Source organism: Mobula birostris, chromosome 16, assembly GCF_030028105.1.
Source record: "Mobula birostris isolate sMobBir1 chromosome 16, sMobBir1.hap1, whole genome shotgun sequence".
Lineage (NCBI taxonomy): Eukaryota > Metazoa > Chordata > Chondrichthyes > Myliobatiformes > Myliobatidae > Mobula > Mobula birostris.
The window spans coordinates 1,553,912-1,574,927 of record NC_092385.1 but is presented as its reverse complement, the minus strand read 5'-3'; the positions used below and the strand labels follow the sequence as shown (position 1 = coordinate 1,574,927).

Below are 21,016 nucleotides of genomic sequence, written 5' to 3'. Positions count from 1 at the left end.
TCAGTATATTGTCAGAAAACTTCAAAGTTAATTTCATAGGTGCGTGATCCAACAACACAGTGACATCATAGGCACAATCAGCAACAGAGGGCACCAAACGCGTGTCCAGTAAGAAATAATCAATTCTTGAGTATTTATGGTATACATGTGGGGAAAAAAAAAGAAAAATCCTTATCTTTAGGGTACATAAATCTCCAAATGTTGACCAGACTGTATAAATATAATTTTTTTTCCCCATTAATTGGTTACACCCAACAAATGCTTTCTAAATGGTCACCTATGACATTATCATTAATGGGTCGAATTAATGCTATTAAAATGATAGTTTTACCAAAATTCTTATAGACATTTCAGGCAGTTCCTAAAACGTTTTTTGAAAGAATAGATTCTATAATCTTATCTTATATTTGGAATAATAAAAATCCTAGACTGAGTAAACATTTATGACAGAAATTTAAAAAAGGATGGTGGTATGGCTTTGCCAGATTTTAGAATGTATTATTGGGCAATTAATATTCGATATATTACTTTTTGAATTCATTACTCAGACATGAATGTCCTGTGTCATACATCATATACTGCGTCCGGTGCTCCCAATGCGGCCTTCTATATATTGGGGAGACCCGACGCAGGCTGGGAGACTGTTTCGCTGAACACCTACGCTCTGTCTGCCAGAGAAAGCAGGATCTCCCAGTGGCCACACATTTTAATTCCATGTCCCATTCCCATTCTGATATGTCTATCCTGGGCATCCTCTACTGTCAAGATGAAGCCACACTCAGGTTGGAGGAACAATATCTTGTATTCCATCTGGGTAGCCTCCAACCTGATGGCATGAACATTGACTTCTCTTAACTTCCGTTAATGCCCCACCTCCCCTTCGTACCCCATCCGTTATTTATTTATTATTATTTTTTTTCTCTCTCTCCTTTTTCTCCCTCTGTCCCTCTCACTATATTCCTTGCCCATCCTCTGGGCTTCCCCCCTCCCCCTTTCTTTCTCCCTAGGCCTCCTGTCCCATGATCCTCTCCCTTCTCCAGCCTCGTATCCCTTTTGCCAATCAACTTTCCAGCTCTTGGCTCCGTCCCTCCCCCTCCTGTCTTCTATCATTTTGAATCTCCCCCTTCCCTTCCCACTTTCAAACCTCTTACTGTCTCTTCTTTCAGTTAGTCCTGACGAAGGGTCTTGTCCCGAAACGTCGACTATACCTCTTCCTAGAGATGCTGCCTGGCCTGCTGCGTTCACCAGCATTTCTTGTGTGTGTTGAATATCCTTCATGGTTGGATTTGGAGGAAAACTCGGTGAAGGGGTTCTCTTTGGCCTCTTTACTGGGAGCTCCTCTTCCCTTTTTGTTTTTTAAGATTAGTAGACAAGACTTTAATCCCATTATTAAACATACTTTAAGAATTTGGTTTCAGTTTCGTAGATTTTTTGAGTTAAATAATTTTGTTCTTTCTAGTAATATCCATTTTAATCATTTCTTAAACCATCAATTTTGGATAAGACTTTTTTAATTTGGAAAACCAAGGGAATAACAACTTTTTCAGATTTGTTTTTGGGGGACTGTTTAATGTCTTTTTCTCAGTTTGTGGATAAATATGGTTTACCTAATGTACATTTCTTTAGATATTTACAAATTAGGAATTCTTTACATGGTTTGCTGCCAAATTACCCTTCTGCTTATTCACCTAATATGACAGATGCTCCTTTTCAGCTTAAACCACTTCAAAAAGGGTTGATAGCTATAATTTATAAACGGATATTGAATTTACAAATGATATCTAACGATAAAATTAAACGTGCTTGGGAATTGGAAGTTCAAGAATCGTTTTCAGATAATCAATGGAGTAAAATTCTTCATATAGTTAACAACTCACCTATTTGTGCCCACCATTCCTTGATACAGTTCAAGGTAGTGTATTGGGCCCAGATGTCAAAGGATAAACTAGCACGTATTTTTTTCCAACATCAATCCTATTTGTGACAGATGTAATATTGAGGTGGCCACTTTAACTCATATGTTTTGGTCTTGTATAAAGCTAGACAATTTTTAGAGCGATGTTTTTAAAACATTATCAAAACTCTTGGATCTGGACCTAAAACCTAATGTACTTTCAGCAATATTTGGGATTACCCCATCGAAACCAGGAAATATTCCTGTTTCCACTCAACGTATGATAGCCTTTTCAACTTTATTGGCTAGGAGAGCCATTTTACTGAAATGGAAGGATTCTAATCCACCTATTATCTTTTATTGGCTTTCCTCCATTATGTCCTGTTTAAGTTTAGAGAAAATAAGAAGTTGGACATTTGATACATCCTTTAAATTTGAGCAAATCTGGCGACCTTTTATTCAATATTTTCATTTGATTTGATTTATTACTCTTCCAAATTTTTTTCAAAGTTTTAGATTTGATCAGGAAGTCTTTTTTTTTGGTCGTATCCTCAGAATGGACTGCCCAGTCCCTTTTTTGTATAGTGTAGTGGGTTTTTTTCTTCATTTAGAATTCAGAATTCTTTTCTTTCCTCTTCATGAACTGATAAGAGGAGAATTAGCTGTTTTCTTTTTTATTATATATTACATACTAGCTTAACACTATGTTTGATCTTGATAATGTCTATTTCAATCTCTGTATTGTTATTGATATATATTTAAGATAATTCTCCTCTTGTTTTTATGTTCCTTCTAAATCAATCTATAAAAAGATTAATAAAGAAAGAAAAAGATTAATTTTACAATTCTGTGGCTGCTTTTGATCCTGTGCAGTGGCAACCACCACCCCCACTCACCCCATACCAGGTGCTCTTCACGGTGCATCTGTAGAAGTTTTCAAGTGTTTTAATCAACAAATCAAATCTCCTAAACCCCTGGTGAAATCACAGACAAGAAAATCTGCAGATGCTGTAAGTCCAAGCAACGCACACTCAGCAGGCTAGACAATGTCTACGGAAATGAAAATGATCATCAGGACTGATGAGGGGGCTCGTTGTGAAACGTTGACTGTTTACTCTTTTCTCTAGCTGCTGGCTGGCCTGTTGAGTTCCTCCAGAATTTTGTGTGTTGCCCTGTTGAAATTCCATGTTGTATGGCCCAAGCATTTGCATCTACTATTTCTGTACTTGCATGGTCACCTCTTCTGTCATCATCGATGAGTAATTCCAGACTCTCAGGCTCTTGGCTTCCTTGGAAATGGAACAAAAACTCAGGCACTTATTTCCTCAGAGGGTAATTTATAAATTATTGCTTGAAAAACTAGCCCAGCAGTTACAGTGCCCATTGGTTGATCATTACTCAGTGTCAGCTTGGCTGAGGGGTGCTTAGGGGAAGAAGAGTTGAAGTGAGCGGGTTGGAAGCTCTGACCAGTGGGCCATCATGGGTTGATGCATGAGCCATGTTATTTTAGAGTTTCCCAGGCCGGTGAAATGTTAACCCTGCCAGTGGTGAAACCTCATCAAGTCAATTAGGTGATCATTTCCTTGCAGTTGGTGGAGATTGCCAAGTAATGCACCCCCATCGGTGTGCACAGGTACTGTGATCAGGGAGAAATCCTGTTTAATTTTAGTGGAATAGAAAGCAGCAAAGGTGAATGAAGGCTCAGATCAGGAATACAACGAGAGCCCCTGCCCCCCTCCCTGTGAGGGTAATCAGCCTCCACATCATTACACCTGGTACTTAGTGAGTTGTCCTTTGCCATGGTGGTAATTTATTGCTATGGTTACAGATGCAGTTTGCAGCCATTAAACTTGTTTGTGCCAACAGTATTTGAGAAATGACCCAGATAGAGTGCACAGCCCTTGTTGGTTACCTGGTCACCTGCAAATGGAGGGGAGGGCTTGGTGTCAGTGATGGAACTGATTGCTGGTATCAATCTTTTTATACACCAACGGTGGAAGTGTTTGTCACCAGAGATCAGTGGTCATCACAAGCCATGGTTCTCAGAACATCTAACTCTTGTTTCATTTGAGACCAAAGTGACTCTTGAACTCAAGTACAGCTTATCCCCAGATTATGGCAGGATCCTGTCTCTGAAAACTACATCACTATGAAATTCCAAGTCAGAAATGTGGCTTCCCAACCCTGCATGTATCCAAAGATGATGTGGAGTTAACCTAGAATGTTTCGCCCAGCCATCTGAAAACTGACTGGCAATATCTGCAGACCCACTCCACCCCACCACTTTATTTCCTGTGCGTATACGAGCCAGGCTGTGAACCCTGGGGGGAGCTGTACATTGCATAGTAAGAAATGCTAAACTGAGTGGCTTCAGGTCACAGTCACACTCACAACGCGCTGGAGGAACTCAGCAGGTCGGGCAGCATCCTTGGAAAAGATCGGTCGACATTTCGGGCCGGAACCCTTCGTCAGGAGTGACGAAGGGTTCCGGCCCGAAACATCGACCGATCTTTTCCATGGATGCTGCCCGACCTGCTGAATTCCTCCAGCGTGTTGTGAGTGTTGCTTTGACCCCAGCATCTGCAGATTATTTTGTGTTCAGGTCACAGTCATTTTATCAGGATTAGGAATAGAGCTGAAATGGAGCAGTCAGCCCCTCGAGCAGAGAACAGTACAGCATGGGAACAGGCCCTTCAGCCCTTCTTGTGGTATCCTGACTGCGACAATTTGAACTGTAGATTTGCTGTTCCATATCCCCCAATCCTCGTCTGCCCGTGGTCCATATTCCCACCATTCCCTGTCTGTTCATGGTCCATATCCCCCCCCCCCAATTCCCTGTCTGTTCGTGGTCCATATCTCCCCCCCCATTCCCTGTCTGTCCGTGGTCCATTATACCGCCCCCCCCATTCCCTGTCTGTCCGTGGTCCATATTCCACCCCCCCATTCCCTGTCTGTCCGTGGTCCATATTCCCCCCCCATTCCCTGTCTGTCCGTGGTCCATATTCCACCCCCCCATTCCCTGTCTGTCCGTGGTTCATATCCCCCCCCCCATTCCCTGTCTGTCCGTGGTCCATATCCCTCCCCATTCCCTGTCTGTCCGTGGTCCATATCCCCCCCCATTCCCTGTCTGTCCGTGGTCCATATCCCCCCCCATTCCCTGTCTGTCCGTGGTCCATATCCCCCCCCATTCCCTGTCTGTCCGTGGTCCATATCTCCCCCCCATTCCCTGTCTGTCCGTGGTCCATATCCCCCCCCCCCATTCCCTGTCTGTCCGTGGTCCATATCCCCCCCCCATTCCCTGTCTGCCCGTGGTCCATATCCCCCCCCTATTCCCTGTCTGTCCGTGGTCCATATCCCCCCCCATTCCCTGTCTGTCCGTGGTCCATATCCCCCCCCCATTCCCTGTCTGTCCGTGGTCCATATCCCCCCCCCCATTCCCTGTCTGTCCGTGGTCCATATCCCCCCCCCCCCATTCCCTGTCTGTCCGTGGTCCATATCCCCCCCCCCATTCCCTGTCTGTCCGTGGTCCATATCCCCCCCCCATTCCCTGTCTGTCCGTGGTCCATATCCCCCCCCCCATTCCCTGTCTGTCCGTGGTCCATATCCCCCCCCCCATTCCCTGTCTGTCCGTGGTCCATATCCCCCCCCCCATTCCCTGTCTGTCCGTGGTCCATATCCCCCCCCCCATTCCCTGTCTGTCCGTGGTCCATATCCCCCCCCCATTCCCTGTCTGTCCGTGGTCCATATCCCCCCCATTCCCTGTCTGTCCGCGTGTTGCTAAGCATCTTTTGAACATTGCTGTTTTGCTGTGGTAACTGCTTCCAACTCCTTCCTGACAGGGACCCATCACTCTTTGTAAATATAAATAAATATAAACTGGCTCTTAACTTTCCTTCTCGCACCTCACAGCCTCAGAATAGGAGGACATGCCTTTAGAACAGAGATAAGGAGCAATTTCTTTAGATTGAGGGCAGTGAATCTGTGGCATTCGTTGCCACAGGTGCCTGTTGCGGCCAAGTCATTGACTATATTTATAGTGGAAGTTGATAGGGTCTTGTTTAGTCAGGGTGTCTATAGTTCTGGGGAGAATGCAGGAAAATCGGGTTGAGAAGGATTATAAATCAGCGATGGTGGAATGATGGAGCGGATTCAAATGGCTGAATAGACTAATTCTTCTCTCCTGTCTTATGGTCTACCTCCTGCTCCACCTATCTGTGAGTCATCTGCAAACTTGGCCAGAATGCCATGAGGTCCTTTATCCAGATCATTAACTTATGAAGTGAAGATTTTTGGTTCCCTCACTGGTTTGTGTTGAACACCACTGGGGAATTTGCAACCATCATTTACCTCCTGGCAGCCAGCTGAACAATACTGCCCATTCCCGACATCCCAATTGCTGGAGAAGCTGGTTGAGTCAGTGATACGTGAGGATGTCGTGCTGAAATGATCAGTCTCCGGCAGTCACAGCCAGCAGTGTGTTGGTGTGGCACTAGTGTTAGTGTGTTTTACCCTGGCTCCTCCTGTTTTCCTCGAAACCCCTTCGTGTCACACGGTCAAACAGTGATGATGAAAGATTTAAAGATCAGCTTTATTTGTCATGTGTACCGTCTGGTACGGAGAGGCCACTACACAGGGTCTGGAAAAGCTGCAGAAAGTTGTAAATGCAGCCAGGTCTATCATGGGCACTATCCTCCCCAACATCCTGGACACCTTCAAAATGTGATACCTCAAAAAGGCAGCATCCAGCATTGAGGACCCCATCACCCAGGACATGTCCTCCTCGCATTGCTACCATCAAGGAGATGGTACAGAAGGCTGAAGACACACACTCAACTTTTCAAGAACAGTTCTTCCCCTCTGCCATCAGATTTCTGAATGGACAATGAAACCATGAACATTACCTCAGTATTTCCCCCCCTTCTTTTTGCACTACCATACTTAATTTATTTTTTTATAAAGACTTACTGTAAATTATAGTTTTGATTACTATGTATTACAATGTACTGCCGCGCAAGACTACGAACTTCATGACATACTGTAGCTGTGTGCCAGTCATACCTGATTCTGAAATACTGAACACAGTGAAATGCATTGTTGAACAATGAGGGGGGGGGGAAATAGTTTGGCTAGATGATAGTGTTGTAATGAAGCAGGTTGGCTAGTGATGGGATTAGTTGTACCATGTACAGGAATCAGGAGGTATTGGAGTTCATAGCATTTGCCGCTTTTCCAAAAAAGACTGGTCTTTGCCACCTGCTGGCAGAGGGATGGTGCAGTACGGAGGCTCAACACGTTGGCCAAGCTCACATTTACCTTTCCAGCACCATTACTGTTAGAATGCAGGTTGAAAGTTGCTATTCTCTGCTTTGGTTTGGTTAATGATTATTTTTCTGTTTTAATTTCAGTATGGATCCCACACATGACAAACTCCCCTTCTCTCATTGTAATGGTGGGTCTCCCTGCCAGGGGCAAGACTTACATCTCAAAGAAACTCACCCGCTACTTCAACTGGATTGGAGTGCCAACTAAAGGTATGTTTCCTGACAAGGCTGCTGGGCTGGCTGAGAGACACTAACGTATTTTAAAAATGAAATTGATGTTTGTGATGTATAAGAATGGGCTGAAGTTAATGAAGAGAATTGTGGAAAAAGAAAGGGAACGTTAAAAAGGAAATGGAAGGAAACGCTTGTTTAATGAATATGTTTCAAGCAGACCAAGTGAGGAAGGAAGGCCTGTTGGATACGAAAACAGTGCATACAAAATGCTGGAGTAGCTCAGCAGGCCAGGCAGCGTCTATTGAAATGAATGAGCAGTTGACGTTTTGGGCTGAGATCAGGACTGGAAAGGAAGGGGAAAGAGGCCAGAATAAAAAGGCGGGGGGAGGGCAAGGAGGCTAGCTGGAAGGTGGTAGGTGAAGTCAGGTGGGTGGGAAAGGTAAAGGTCTGGAGAGGGAGGAATCTGATAGGAGAGGAGAGTGGACCACAGGAGAAAAGGGAGGAGGAGGAGATCTGGGGGAGGTGATAAGCAGGTGGAAAGAAATGAGGTGCTAGAATGGGGAACAGAGGGAGAGAGGAATTTTCTTTACCACAAGGAGAAATCGAGATTCATGCCATCAGGTTGGAGGCTATCCAAATAGAATATAAAGTGTTGCTTTTCCAACCTGAAAGTGACCTCAAGATGAGGCCATGAACCAACAGGTTGGGATGGGAATTGTAATTAAAGTATTTGGCCACCAGAAAGTTCTGCTTTTGGTGATGAAGCAGAGATGTTCCATGAACTGGTCCCCCAGTTTATACCGGGTAGAGGAGGCTGCGTTGTGGGATTCGGTAGGTTTGTTAAAGATGTTGGTGGACACTTAATCTCCGGAGATGGAGACAGAGAGATCGAGAAAGGGAGGGGAGAGGCGTCAGAAATAGACCAAGTGAATTTAAGGACAGGGTGGAAGTTAGAGGTGCAAGCTAATACTGCTTGGGTACTTACAGGTAACTTGGATGTTGCCAATAAAAAAAAAGATTGAGATTTTTGGCTACGATTTAAATAGAGTAGAATATTGATGACTTTAGAAAAGCTGAAAGAATCATTATATGCTCCCTTTTCCAGTCCCGTGGTGCCGAAGTACTCGAAGACAATTAACATGGTGTATTATTTTAAAAAAGGATAAAAGGAATAATTGGGTGATTACAGGCCAGTCGGCCAAACAGCAGTTGAGTGATAATTATTGGCATGGTTTAAGTGACAATCTAAAGTATTTACAGTTTCGATTGTTGATTTATCGAAGGAAGATTGTGTCTGATAACTCAAAAGTTCAGTGAGAGCATATGTGATGTTTGAGATATGGATTCTAGAAACAAGACCATCAGGGACAGACTGGTCTGAAAATAAATGTTCATGCAACTCTTGATTTTGAGAACTGCACGTTTTGTAGTGCTTTAAGAACAGAGACCAGTACAGTACAGCACAGGGGCTGGCCTTTCAGTCTGTTATATTTTCAAACTCTAAAACAAGTTGAAAGAAAAATATGGGAGTCTGGGGTTAACATGTTTACTCTTTGTTTTACTTTTAGTGATGGTGTGATGATGTATTACATTCATGTACAGTTACATATAACCCGTAATTGTGTAAACAAACAGTGCTTAATCAAACAATATACTCACAATATTACTGAAATATATCTGAAAGATTAAATACACACATGTGACAGGGTCCTGAATTACCCCTATGAACTGTGCTTTTAAAAAGAGAGAGTGAGTTTAACACCGACATCTTGTTTTTAAGAGAGAGAGAGACGAAGACAGCTTTGGATGATGTTATGGGTTTTCTGCAGCAAGGACACTGGTTTCAGCTTCTGTATTCTTACAGAGAGAGAGAGAGAGGGGAGGAGCTAGTTGATGGACAGCTAGTATCCAGCACGGTGAGATGAACAGAAGGTCAGATGATAAACGGACAGACGCATGGCTTTGGACACTGAATGAGCTTTGTTGTGCCCACAGAAAAAGTGGGTTTTGGAGGATCGATCAGGCGGATCGACCAGTGGCTCTCGCAGTGTGAAAAGGGAGTGACCGGTGGGGAGTTGTCCATGTGTCCAACCCTCGCCTGGGTTGATAATTCCACCACAGAAGAATGGTCCCCTTTGTTGTGGTCACAGTCGGTGACCTCTAAAGGATTTCGGAGGACAACGGGAAGATCGACGGCGTCAGCTCACCTGAAGACTCAAATCTTTCCCTCTCTCTCTCCATCACTACTCAACTCAATACCACGAACTGAACTGAACTTTACTCATCATCGTAAGACTATCTATTTACCCCTAGACTTGAAGAAGCCTGGTTTTCATATATTTCCACACATATATAATCATTGCTAACCTGTTTGATATATCTGCATTTATATTACTGTATAAGTTAACATTAGTTTATAGCAATACTGGACTCCAAAGTGTTTTCAATTTCTGCTGGTTCTTTAACCCATCACTGGGTATGTGACAACAACACTCCTCCCTGCTTAGTGTTTAGTGAGGCGTGTACTTGTGTTGTGGTTGTGTACTGGCGTATGCTGTTCGCGTACTTGCATATAACTTGTAATGAATCATGTAAACAATAAAGAAGACTTAATTGGACAATAATCAGAAACAGATTTAATAACACCGGCATACGTTGTGAAATTAGTTCTCTTTTTGTGGCAACAGTATGTTGCAATACATAATGATAGGGAAAAAATCTTAATTGCAGTAAGTATAGGTGGGGCTCATGAGCCTTGGATGGCAGCCAGCCTAGGAGAAGAAAAATTCTAATTTTAAACCTCCGCTGCCTTGCAGCCACACCCAAGTAAACCCTGAGAAAGAAATCTGGAGCCTGGGCCCCTAAGGCAGTTTGATGTTGTTTACAGCTTCACTCTGGCAGCCTCTGTGATGCCACTGGTGCCAAGCTGTATCAGCACTTGCCCTTCCCTTGGAGACTACATCAGTGACGTGGAGAGGGGGAACCCGCTGCATGGGCAACAGCCGGTTCTTCAAATCATCCCACCCAGGCTTGTGCCCTGGAGAGGACACAGTTCACCAGAGGCGCAAACCCATGATCCCCTGGGATCGACGGCTGCCTACTGCCTATGTGAGACAGTGTTCATGGCTTCGATGCCCATTCAGAAACTGGATGGCAGAGAGCAAGAAGCTGTTCCTGAATTGTTGAGTGTGTGCTTTCCGGCTTCTGTACCTCCTTCCTGATGGTAACAACGAAAACAAGGCATGACTTGGGTGAAGGGGGTCCTTAATGATGGATGCCGCCTTATTGAGATGTCACTCCTTGAAATTGTCCTGGATACTCCGGAGACTAGTGCCCATGATGGAGCTGACTGAGTTTACAGCTCTCTGCAGCTTATTTCAGTCCTGTGCAGTAGCCCCCCCCACCCCTCTCCCCCCCCATACCAGACCGATGCAGCTGGTTAGAATGCTCTCCATAGTACATCTGTAGAAATTTGAGAGTGTCTTTCATTACATGCCAAATCTCCTCAGATTCCTGATGAAATACAGCCACTGTCATGTCTTCTTTGTAGCTGCACTGATATGTTAGATCCAGGCTAGATCCTCGGAGACATCGACTCTCAGGAACTTGAAATTGCTCATTCTTTCCATTTATGATCCCACTGTGAGGACTGGTGTGTGTTCCCTCATCTTACCCTTTCTGAAGTTCACAATCAGCTCTTTGATCTTACTGCTCTTGAGTGCAAGGTTGTTGCTGTAACACCACAGAACTAGCTGGTATGTCTGGCTCCTGTACGCCACCTTGTCACCATCTGAAATTCTGCAACAATAGATGTATTGTCAGCAAATTTATAGATGGTATTTGAGCTGTGCCTGGCCACATAGTGGTGGATATAGAGAGAGTAGAGCAGTGGGCTAAGCACACACCCCTGAGGTGCAGCAGTGTTGCTTGTCAGCAAGGTGGAAATGTTATCACCAATCCACACAGATTGTGGGTTTCCGGTTAGGAAGCTGAGGATCCAGTTGCAAAGGGAAGTACAGAGGCCCAGGTTGTGGAGTTTTTCGATCACAACTGTAGGAATGATTGTGTTAAGCGCGGAGCTGTGGTCTGTAAACAGCATCCTGACATGGGTATTTGTACTGTCTGGGTGATCCAAGCCCGCATGAAGAGCCAGTGAGATCACTATTGTGGCGATAGGCAAATTGCAGTGGGTCCAGATCTGTGCTGAGACAGGAGTTAGTTCTATCATGACCAACCTCTCAAATCACTTCACCAGCGCAGATGTGAGCACTACTGGACGATACTCATTAAGGCAGCTTGGCCTGCTCTTCACGGGCACGGGTATGAGTGTTGCCTTTTTGAAGCAGGTGGGAACTTCTTACTGTAGCATTCAGAGACTGAAAGTGTCTCTGAACACCCAGTTGGCTGGCACAGGTTTTCGGAGCCCTACCAGGGTGCTCCTTACAACGGTTCACCCCTTTGAAAGACGGTCTGATGTCAGCCGCCAAGACAGATCACAGGATCACCAGCCGCTGCAGGGACCCTTGTCGCTGTCGTGCTATTCTCCCTTTCAAAGCGAGCATAAAAGGCATTGAGCTAGTCTGGGAGGGAAGCATCACGGCCATTCATTATGTTAGGATTTGCTTTGCAGGAAGTAATGGCCTGCAAACCCTGACAGAGTTGATGTGTAATATTGTAATTTTTATAATATTACTCATGGTGCTGAAATATGAAAAGCACAGCCCGCTATGTCTGTGCTGATCATGATGTCACTGTGCAAAACCTGTTTCCACCCCCTGCCTAGGAGGGAACACATTCCAGACACCTACCGCTCTGTGTAAAACAGACACTTCCCCTCACTTAGAAGATATGCCCCCTAGTGTATGTTGTTTTGACCCCAGAGTGGGGGGCGATTGGTTGGGGAGAGATTCTCATTCTCTATCCTGTCTAAGCCTCAATATTTTTGAAATTTTTTGTCAGATCACCTTTTGGCCTGTGAAACATTGCATCCGAACTCAGTGCAGTGACGTACCTGAATGAGTTGTGATGGTGTCTGAGGTGTGTGTGATGTGTTTGCAAATTCACAGCTGTTACCCTGTTACAAAATGTAAAACTGGTAACTTATTTCTTTTCAGCATTTAACGTTGGGCAGTATCGACGGGACCTCCTGAAGACCTACAAATCATTTGAGTTTTTTCTCCCTGATAATGAAGACGGGCTGAAAATCCGGAGGTAAATGACGTTTAACTTCCCTCCAGTGGGTGTACAATAATCATTGCTGGCGTGTAAACTGCTGTCTCATTGCCTAAATTCCTTCCTCCTGTAGGCAGTGTGCATCGAGAGCACTGAATGATGTGAAGAAATATCTGGGCGAGGAAGGAGGACAGGTTGCAGTAAGTGAGAAAGAAATGGGGCGGGGTGATCTATTGTGTCTCAGTGTCACTGGGATTTAGATTTGAGATCAGCTGATGTTGTGAAGGAGTAGTCAGCTGTTGTTTGGCACCAAGCAGGAGACCGAAGTAGCTCTGTGCTCCCATTGATTTTCTCTGTCCCCTCATGCAAGGAAGAGGTAGAATGAATTGTGTACCCGTAACATTTTAAAATTTCTTTAAATTTAAGGTTTACACCCTTTAAATTTCTGCCCTCTGCTCAGGGCTATCCAGGGCTGCTGTATTTTTCATCACAAATATATCTCCCTTCAGTCTTCTATTTTCCAAAATATTAGATTGTAGTGAATTCAATCTTTCATAACCAGAGTTTTATAATCCTCACAACATCCTTGTAAATCTTCTGTGTTCTCTACTGATTAGATTTTTAAAAATTAACTTTATTTTTCACACTTACATCGAAACATACAGTGAAATGCATCATATGTGTCACGTGTGCTGGTGCCATGTGCCAACATAGTGTGCTCCTGACTAACCCAAAGCCGTATGTCTTTGGAATGTGGGAGAAAACCAAAGGAGACCCACAGAGAGAGCACACTAGCCCCTTACAGACAGAGGCAGGAGTTGAACTCTGAACTTAATAGTCTTGCAATTGCATTTCCCCACAGTGTGACCCAAACTGAATGCAGCTATGGGTTAGCTAGGGGGGATAAGAAATTCAGCACAGGGCTAGATCTGTTTTGCTATTCAGTCCCAGATTTCACCTCCCCATCACCCTCAGTTCCCTGATCTTTCAAACTGTATGCATGTCCTTGTTACACATCCCCAGGACGGAGTAGTCATAGTATACTTTATTGATCCCAGGGGAAATTGGTTTTCGTTACAGTTGCACCATAAATAATAGTAATAAAACAATAAATAGTTAAATAGTAATATGTAAATTAAGCCAGGAAATAAGTCCAGGACCAGCCTATTGGCTCAGGGTGTCTGACCCTCCAAGGGAGGAGTTGTGAAGTTTGATGGCCACAGGCAGGAATGACTTCCTATGACGCTCTGTGTTGCATCTCGGAGGAATGAGTCTCTGGCTGAATGTACTCCTGTGCCCACCCAGTACATTATGTAGTGGATGGGAGACATTGTCCAAGATGGCATGCAACTTGGACAGCATCCTCTTTTCAGACACCACCGTCAGAGGGTCCAGTTCCATCCCCACAACATCACTGGCCTTACGAATGAGTTTGTTGATTCTGTTAGTGTCTGCTACCCTCAGCCTGCTGCCCCAGCACACGACAGCAAACATGATCACACTGGCCACCACAGATTCCAGGGATTTCCTCCTTCCTGCAGAGGGTAGTGAGATTCATCATTCGTCCCGACACTTTCTGAGCTAATCAGCACTTTCTGATTTTATTTCCACCTTTCCTGCATCTGTAGTTTCGTTATTTTTGGGGCAAGCTGCATTCTGAATGACTCTTCTTCATTGACGTTGTAAACCCTTACAGAGGGAGCCGAGATAGTGTGAACTCTGCTCCATATATCTCTCTGCATTGAAGCTTGTTCTGCCTCTTCTCTATACTCAGCTAGAAAAATGTCTGATGTAGAAGGTTTTTCTGTCTATATTGGTACAGCAGAACCCTTTACTGTTTTCACTGCAGTTCTGTGTTCTCTCTCTGCACTGTCCATAAAGAAGCAGCTCATAGAATGCACCCAGGAATCAAACGACACTTCTGTTTCTGAACCAATAGACTTGTGTCTGTTTCAGGAATGTCCTGCTGCTGTAACACAATATTTTCCTTCGACATTCTTTCTTTCCCCCCTCCCCACCCCTCCTGCCTTGTTTATGCACCCCCCCCCCCCCCGGGTCCCTCCTGCTCTCTCCTCCATCATTACTGTGTTTTGTGAATAGATAAAGTTTGTCCCTGCTCCATGCCACCATGTGTAATCAGCACATGGGATCAAAGGCCTGTTTCTTCAGGCTGTCTTTTATAATTGAGCCAGTCCTCTTTCTTTGCAGTTGGCCCCTGTCCCTCATTTGACCTGATATTTGAAAATGCAGCTAACAGTAAATCAGCAGAAAAAGGGAGCTCATTGTTGAGCAGGGTTGGTAGGAGGTGATTTGATTGGAAATCAGCAGAAAAGAGAGTTTGTTGTTGAGCAGGATTGGTAGGAGGTGATTTGATTGGCAACTAGATTTCCTCTGGCTCCCTGCCATCCTTTCATACTGAAAACCCAATGATTTTTTAACAGGTTTTCGATGCCACCAACACTACACGTGAACGAAGAGAAATAATAATCAACTTTGCAAACGAGAATGGATACAAGGTTAGTAATTGCTGGTCAGGCAGGACTGATGCTGTCTCAGGGAATTGCAGGGTATCCTATTACCCGAGTTGTAAACTCCAACAGCAGCCCTCACTGAACAGGTTCCTGGAAGTTACCACACTTACTCGAGTACTGGGTAGTCTCAGTACTGTAGTACAGAGGGAGAAAGCACACACCCTCTGAACAGGGAGAAACAGAATGGAGGTGGCTGCTGATGGGGGGACTTGCATCCTGGGGTCCTGATGGAGCTCCAAGCTGCCACAGGACACATGCTACTCCATGTCAAGTGGTGCTCCACAGTTCCTGCACTGCTTCTCTGTGTGCCAGACCCGATGAGGGATTTTGACATGAAAGTCAACTTTTTATTCCCCTTTGCAGATGCTTCCTGACCTGCTGAGTTCTTCCAGCATTCTGTGTGTGTTGCTCTGAATTTGCTGCATCTGCAGGATCTCTGGTGTTTATGGTCACCCCTGTCAGCTTTATCCCACTCCAGGATGAGGTTAAAGTACAGCCAGAACTGACTGTGGGGGTGGGTGATGATGAGGTGGGAGATGGGAATCTCTCCCGACATGTTAAAGAATAGATTGGACTTTTGGGGTTTGATGTAGATGGATTCTGGGATGTTTAAGCAGTGTGGTGAGACCAAATGGGATGTTCACGGATATGTTCTGTGGGACAGAGTAGGGTTAGGTTGGGTGGGATATAGTACTGGACTGGGTTAAGGAAGAACGGGTGTAAGATCTGGGAAGTGGAGAAAGGCTGGATGGATATTAAAGTGCTGTGGAGCACCATTAAGTGACGAGGCCGGTGCATTCTAGGACACGGTGCGGGGCAGTGGGATGTCAGTGGTATTTTGAAGGGGGAGAGGAGAATAGGATTGGATTGGGTGAGATGTTTCTGGATTCACTAAGGAGGAGCTGGTGAGAAATGGAGGGGAAGTGGAATGGGTCTGGGGTAGTGGACAGCACATTGTAGGCATCACTGAGTTGTGGCTAAAAGAAGGTTATAGTTGGGAGCTTAATAGCAAAGGATATACGGTGTATCAAAAGACAGGCAGGAAGGCACAGGCGGTGGTGTGACTCTTGTTAAGAGATGGAATTACATCTTTAGAAAGAGCTGACGTAGGGTCAGAGAATGTTGAGTCTTTATGGATAGAGTTAAGAAACTGCAAGGGTAAAAAAATATTATGGGAATAATATATAGGCCTCCAAATATTAGCCAAGATGTGGGATTGAGATTGCAAAGGGAGCTGGAAAAGGCATGTAATAAGGGTAATGTCACAATTGTAATGAGGGACTGCAATATGCAAAGGGATTGGGGAAAATCAGGTTGGTGTCAGATCGCAAGAAAGAGAATTCGTTCAATGCCCATGAGATGGCTTTTTAGAGAAGCTTGTGCTTGGGGAAAGGCTAACTGAGATTGGGTGCTATGTAATAATCCAGGTTTTATTAGGGAGCTTCACATAAAGGAACCCCTCGGAGGCAGTGATCATAATATGATTGAATTTTCACTGCAATTTGAGAAGGAGTTGCCTGTCTTTTGGAATCATTCCAAAATCTACTGTTTCTTGAAATATCATTACTAATGCCTCGACAATCTCTTTCAGAACTCTGGGCATCTGTCTTCGCTTTGGAAGACACTAGCAGTGTGCCAGGGATCCATGAATGTCAGGGAGCAGGAGTGAGTGTCATTGCTATTACAAAGGAAAAAGTGGTAGGCAAACTCAAAAGTCTTAAGATGGATAAGTCACCTGGAGCAGATGGACTACATCCCAATTCTGAAAGAGGTTGCTGAGGAGATTGTAGAGCTATTAGTAATGATATTTCAAGAATCACTAGATTCTGGCATGGTTCCAAAGACTGGAAGATTGCAAATATCACTCCACTCTTCAAGAAGGGAGAGAGGCAGAAGAAAGAAATTAGAAGCCAGTTAGACTGACCTCAGTGGTTGGGAAAGTGTTGTAGTCTATTATTAAGGGTGAGGTTTCAGAATACTTGGAGACTAATGATTAAAAAAAGTCAAAGTCACCATGGTTTTTGTAAAGGGAAATCTTGCCTGACAAATCTGTTAAGAGTTCTTCGAGGAAGTAACAAGCAATGTGAACAAAGGAGAGGCAGTGGATGTCACTCATTTGGATTTTCAGAAGGCATTTGATAAGGGGCCACATACAGTATGAGGCTGCTTAACAAGCTAAAATCACATGGCATTACAGGAAAGATACTGGCATGGGTAGAGGATTGGCTGACAGGCAGGAGGCAGTCAGTGGTGGGGGGGGGGGGGGAAAAAAGGGGGCCTTTTCTGGTTGGCTGTCAGTGACTAATGGTGTTCCTCAGGGGTCAGTATTGGGACCACTACTTTTCATTGTTTGTCAATGATTTAGATAATGGAATTGATGATTTTGTGGCAAAGTTTGCAGATGATACGAAGATAAGTAGAGGGGTAGGTAGTACTGAGGAAGCAATGCGATTGCAGCAGGACTTGGACAAATTGAAGGACTGGGCAAAAAAGTGGCAGATGGAATACAGTGTTAGGAAATGCATCATAATGCATTTTGGTAAAGGGAACAATAGTGCCGACTATCATTTAAATGGGGAGAAAATTCAAACATCAGAGGTGCAAAAGGACTTGGGAGTTCTCATGCAAGGCTCCCAGAAGGTTAACTTACAGGTTGAGTCTGTGGTAAAGAAGACAAATGCAATGTTGGCATTTATTTCAAGGGGAATAGAATATAAAAGCAAGGAGATAATGCTGAGCCTTTATAAGACACTCGTCAGGCTGCACTTGGAGTAGTGTCAACAGTTTTGGGCCTGATATCTCAGAAATGATGTGTTGTCATTGGAGAGAGTCCAGATGAGTTTCTCAAGGATGATTCTGGGAATAAAGGGGTTAACAAATGAGTGTTTGGCAGGTTTGGGCCTGCACTCACTGGAAATAAGAAGAATGCTGGGGGATCTCATTGAAACCATGTTGAAATGACTAGATAGGGTGGATGTGGAGAGGATGTTTCCTGTGGTGGGGGTATCCAGAACTAGAGGGCACAGCCTTAAAATTGAGAGGTGACCCTTTAGAACCGAGGTAAGGAGGGATCTCTTTAGGCAGAGAGTAGTGAATCTGTGGAATGCTCTGCCATAGACGGATGTGGAAGCTGAGTCTGTAGGTATACTTAAAGCGAAAATTGATAGTTTCCTGGTTGATCAGGGCATCAAAGGTTACAGCGAGAAGGGAAGTGTATGAGGTTGAGAGGGATCTGGGATCAGCCATGATGGAATGGCGGAACCTACTCCATGGGCTTCTGTTTATGGTCTGATGCATCACGAATGGTCGGGGCAAGAGGTGCTTGGTCGGGCTTACAGGTGATAAATGGTGTTTCAGGTGATGAGTTTGTAGACTGTGGGGCCGAGGGGTGGGTTTCGAGGCAGTGGGGTCAGGGTCTGATGTTAAAGGTTGTTTTGACTGAGAGGAAATATTTTTAGGAACAGATTCTTGACTTGATTGGAGGCTTTGATAATGGGGAATGACTGGGACCCTGAGTGCAGGAGGCTGGGGGTTGCCCTGATTGAGGTGTATCGGAGAGGATGTACGCAGGGTAGATGGTCAGTGTCTTCCCCAGAACTCACAAATGTGGGTGTAAGGCTTGGGGGAGAAGTTTAAAGGGGGTCTGAGAGTGAAGTTCTTTAGATGGGTGACTGGTATCGGAAGCACTGCCAGAGAAGGAGGTAGAATCGGATGCAATCACTGTTTGAAGTCATAGAAAAGCACAGCACAGGAACAACCCTTTGGCCTGTCCAGTCTGTTCCAAACCATTTAAACTGCCTGCTTCCTTTGACCTGCACCAGGACCATAACCCTACCATCCAAGTACCTATCCAAACTTCTCTTAAACATTGCCACTTGTGCCTGCAGCTCATTCCACGCTCTCATGACTCTCTTGAATGAAGTTTCCCCTCATGTTCCCCTTAAGCTTTTTACCTTCCACCCTTAACCTATGACCTGTAGTTGTAATCCCACCCAGCCTCAGTGGGGGGAAAATATCCTGGTTGTATTTACTCTATCTATACCCCTTATTTTGTAAATCTCTATTAAATATTGCCGCAATCTACTATGTTCCAAGGAATAAAGTCCTAACCTATTCAAGATTTCCTTATAACGCAGGTCCTTCAGTCCCGGCAACATCATTGTCAATTTTCTCTGTTCTCTTTCAACCTTGTTTACATCTTTCCTGTAGGTAGGTGGCCAAAGCTGTACACAATACTCTAAATTAGGCCTCTCCAATGCCTTGTACAAACATAACATCCCATCTCCTGAACTTAATATTTTGAGGGCCAGTGTGTGAAGAGCTTTCTTTCTGACCATATCTACCTCTGCTGCCACTTCCAGAAAATTATGGACGTATTCCCAGATCCCTTTGTTCTACCACACTGGTCAGTGTCCCACCATTCACTGTGTAAGACCTACCCTGGTTGATCCTACTGAAGTGCAACACTTCGCACTTGTCTGCAGTGATAGCCTTCCTCACTGTCCACCACACTCCCAGTCTTGGTGTCATCCGCAAATTTGCTGATCTGGTTCACCACATAATCATCCAGCTGGTTTATATAGATGGCAAACAACATCAGATTCAGCACAAATCCCTGTGACACACCACTACTCACAGGCCCCCAGATAGAGAGGCAACCATCTACTACCACTCTCTAGCTTCTTCCACAAAGCCAATGTCTAATCCAATTTCCTACCTCATCCTGAACGTCAGGTATATAACCTTGACCATCCTCTATGGGGACCATTTTTATCCTGACAGGCACATAACAAGCCTTGTACTCTCAAAATTTAATGGACATTTAGACAGACATTGAAAGGCGTAGAAGGACACAGATGTAATGTGTGATTAGTGAAGACGGGCAAAAAGGTTGGCATTGATGTGTGGGCCCACTCTATTTGAGTAATGTTTTGTGTGAATAATTTTTAAAAGATTTAAATATAGGAATCAAGACTTGTTTTCTGTTTGCTTTAATTGTTTAATTGTTTAGAAAAGGAATGAGAGCTATTTCTAAATTTATTCCTTTCTCTCCTTCAACGCTTCTCAAACCTGTTTTCCATTACCAAGGTGTTCTTCGTCGAGTCAGTATGTGAAGATCCTGAGGTGATTGAGACAAACATTGTGGTAAGTTATTGGTAACTGTGTGATCTTGAGACTTGTACAAGGTTGGTGGTGAAGTGTGGTACGGCAGTGTTGCAGCTGTGTGACTGAGGGGATTGATTTGCTGAAGCCTGGGGCACATGTTCATTAATGAAACAGCATTGTGAAGTGTATAAAGCAGATGCGTTATACTGCAGAGTTTGAGGTATATTACAAGAGAGGGGTTGAGAAGACTGCTTGAGGTCCTTCGTGATATTTGAAATAAACAACTCTAGAGAATGGAAGGAGAATCAGGCTATTTGGCCCTTCCAACCTAGTCTATCATTCACTGTGATCAGTGTCACCTCCAACCCTGTATGTCCATGCTGCCCATCACCCTCTGATCTCTGTCACACCTTAACCCCTCTCTTTTCTCATCATCCCTGACCTCTCCCAGGTTCACCCACATCAGCTATCTCACCCCCCTTCACACCTTTTAAAACCAGCTGCTCTCCCGTCCCTCCACTCCATGTCCTGATGCAAGGTGTCAACACAAAATGGCAGCAATTCCTGAATATGTTAAATTATTTGGTTTTAGTTGCCTCTGTGTTAGAGAATCTCCTAGCTTTGCCCTTTATTAGGTAAAGAAACTTCTTGCGTCATTCCTAATGAGTTCCACATTACCGTGATCTATTCTCTCCCCCCCCACCCCCCTATCAGAGACATGCTTCCTGCTTCGTGTTTCCCAATCCTATTCGAGTTGTAGGCGAATTGAGAAGAGGAGAGCAGCACAGAGTGAGATGGCTGGTCTGTGATGGGTGACC

The 21,016-nt window shown here is 44.5% G+C and overlaps 1 protein-coding gene across 2 annotated transcripts in view; it reads left to right on the top strand.

Moving 5' to 3' along the window:
- The window catches only part of LOC140210926 (6-phosphofructo-2-kinase/fructose-2,6-bisphosphatase 4-like), a 52,764-nt gene that overhangs the window by 7,515 nt on the left and 24,233 nt on the right, over positions 1-21,016 (top strand). For both annotated transcript variants that reach the window (XM_072280192.1, XM_072280193.1), the window contains exons 2-6: positions 7,300-7,425; positions 12,504-12,600; positions 12,695-12,761; positions 15,003-15,077; positions 20,181-20,237. In XM_072280192.1, coding sequence (XP_072136293.1) covers positions 7,300-7,425; positions 12,504-12,600; positions 12,695-12,761; positions 15,003-15,077; positions 20,181-20,237 — 422 coding nt within the window. The remainder of the gene's footprint in view (positions 1-7,299; positions 7,426-12,503; positions 12,601-12,694; positions 12,762-15,002; positions 15,078-20,180; positions 20,238-21,016) is intronic.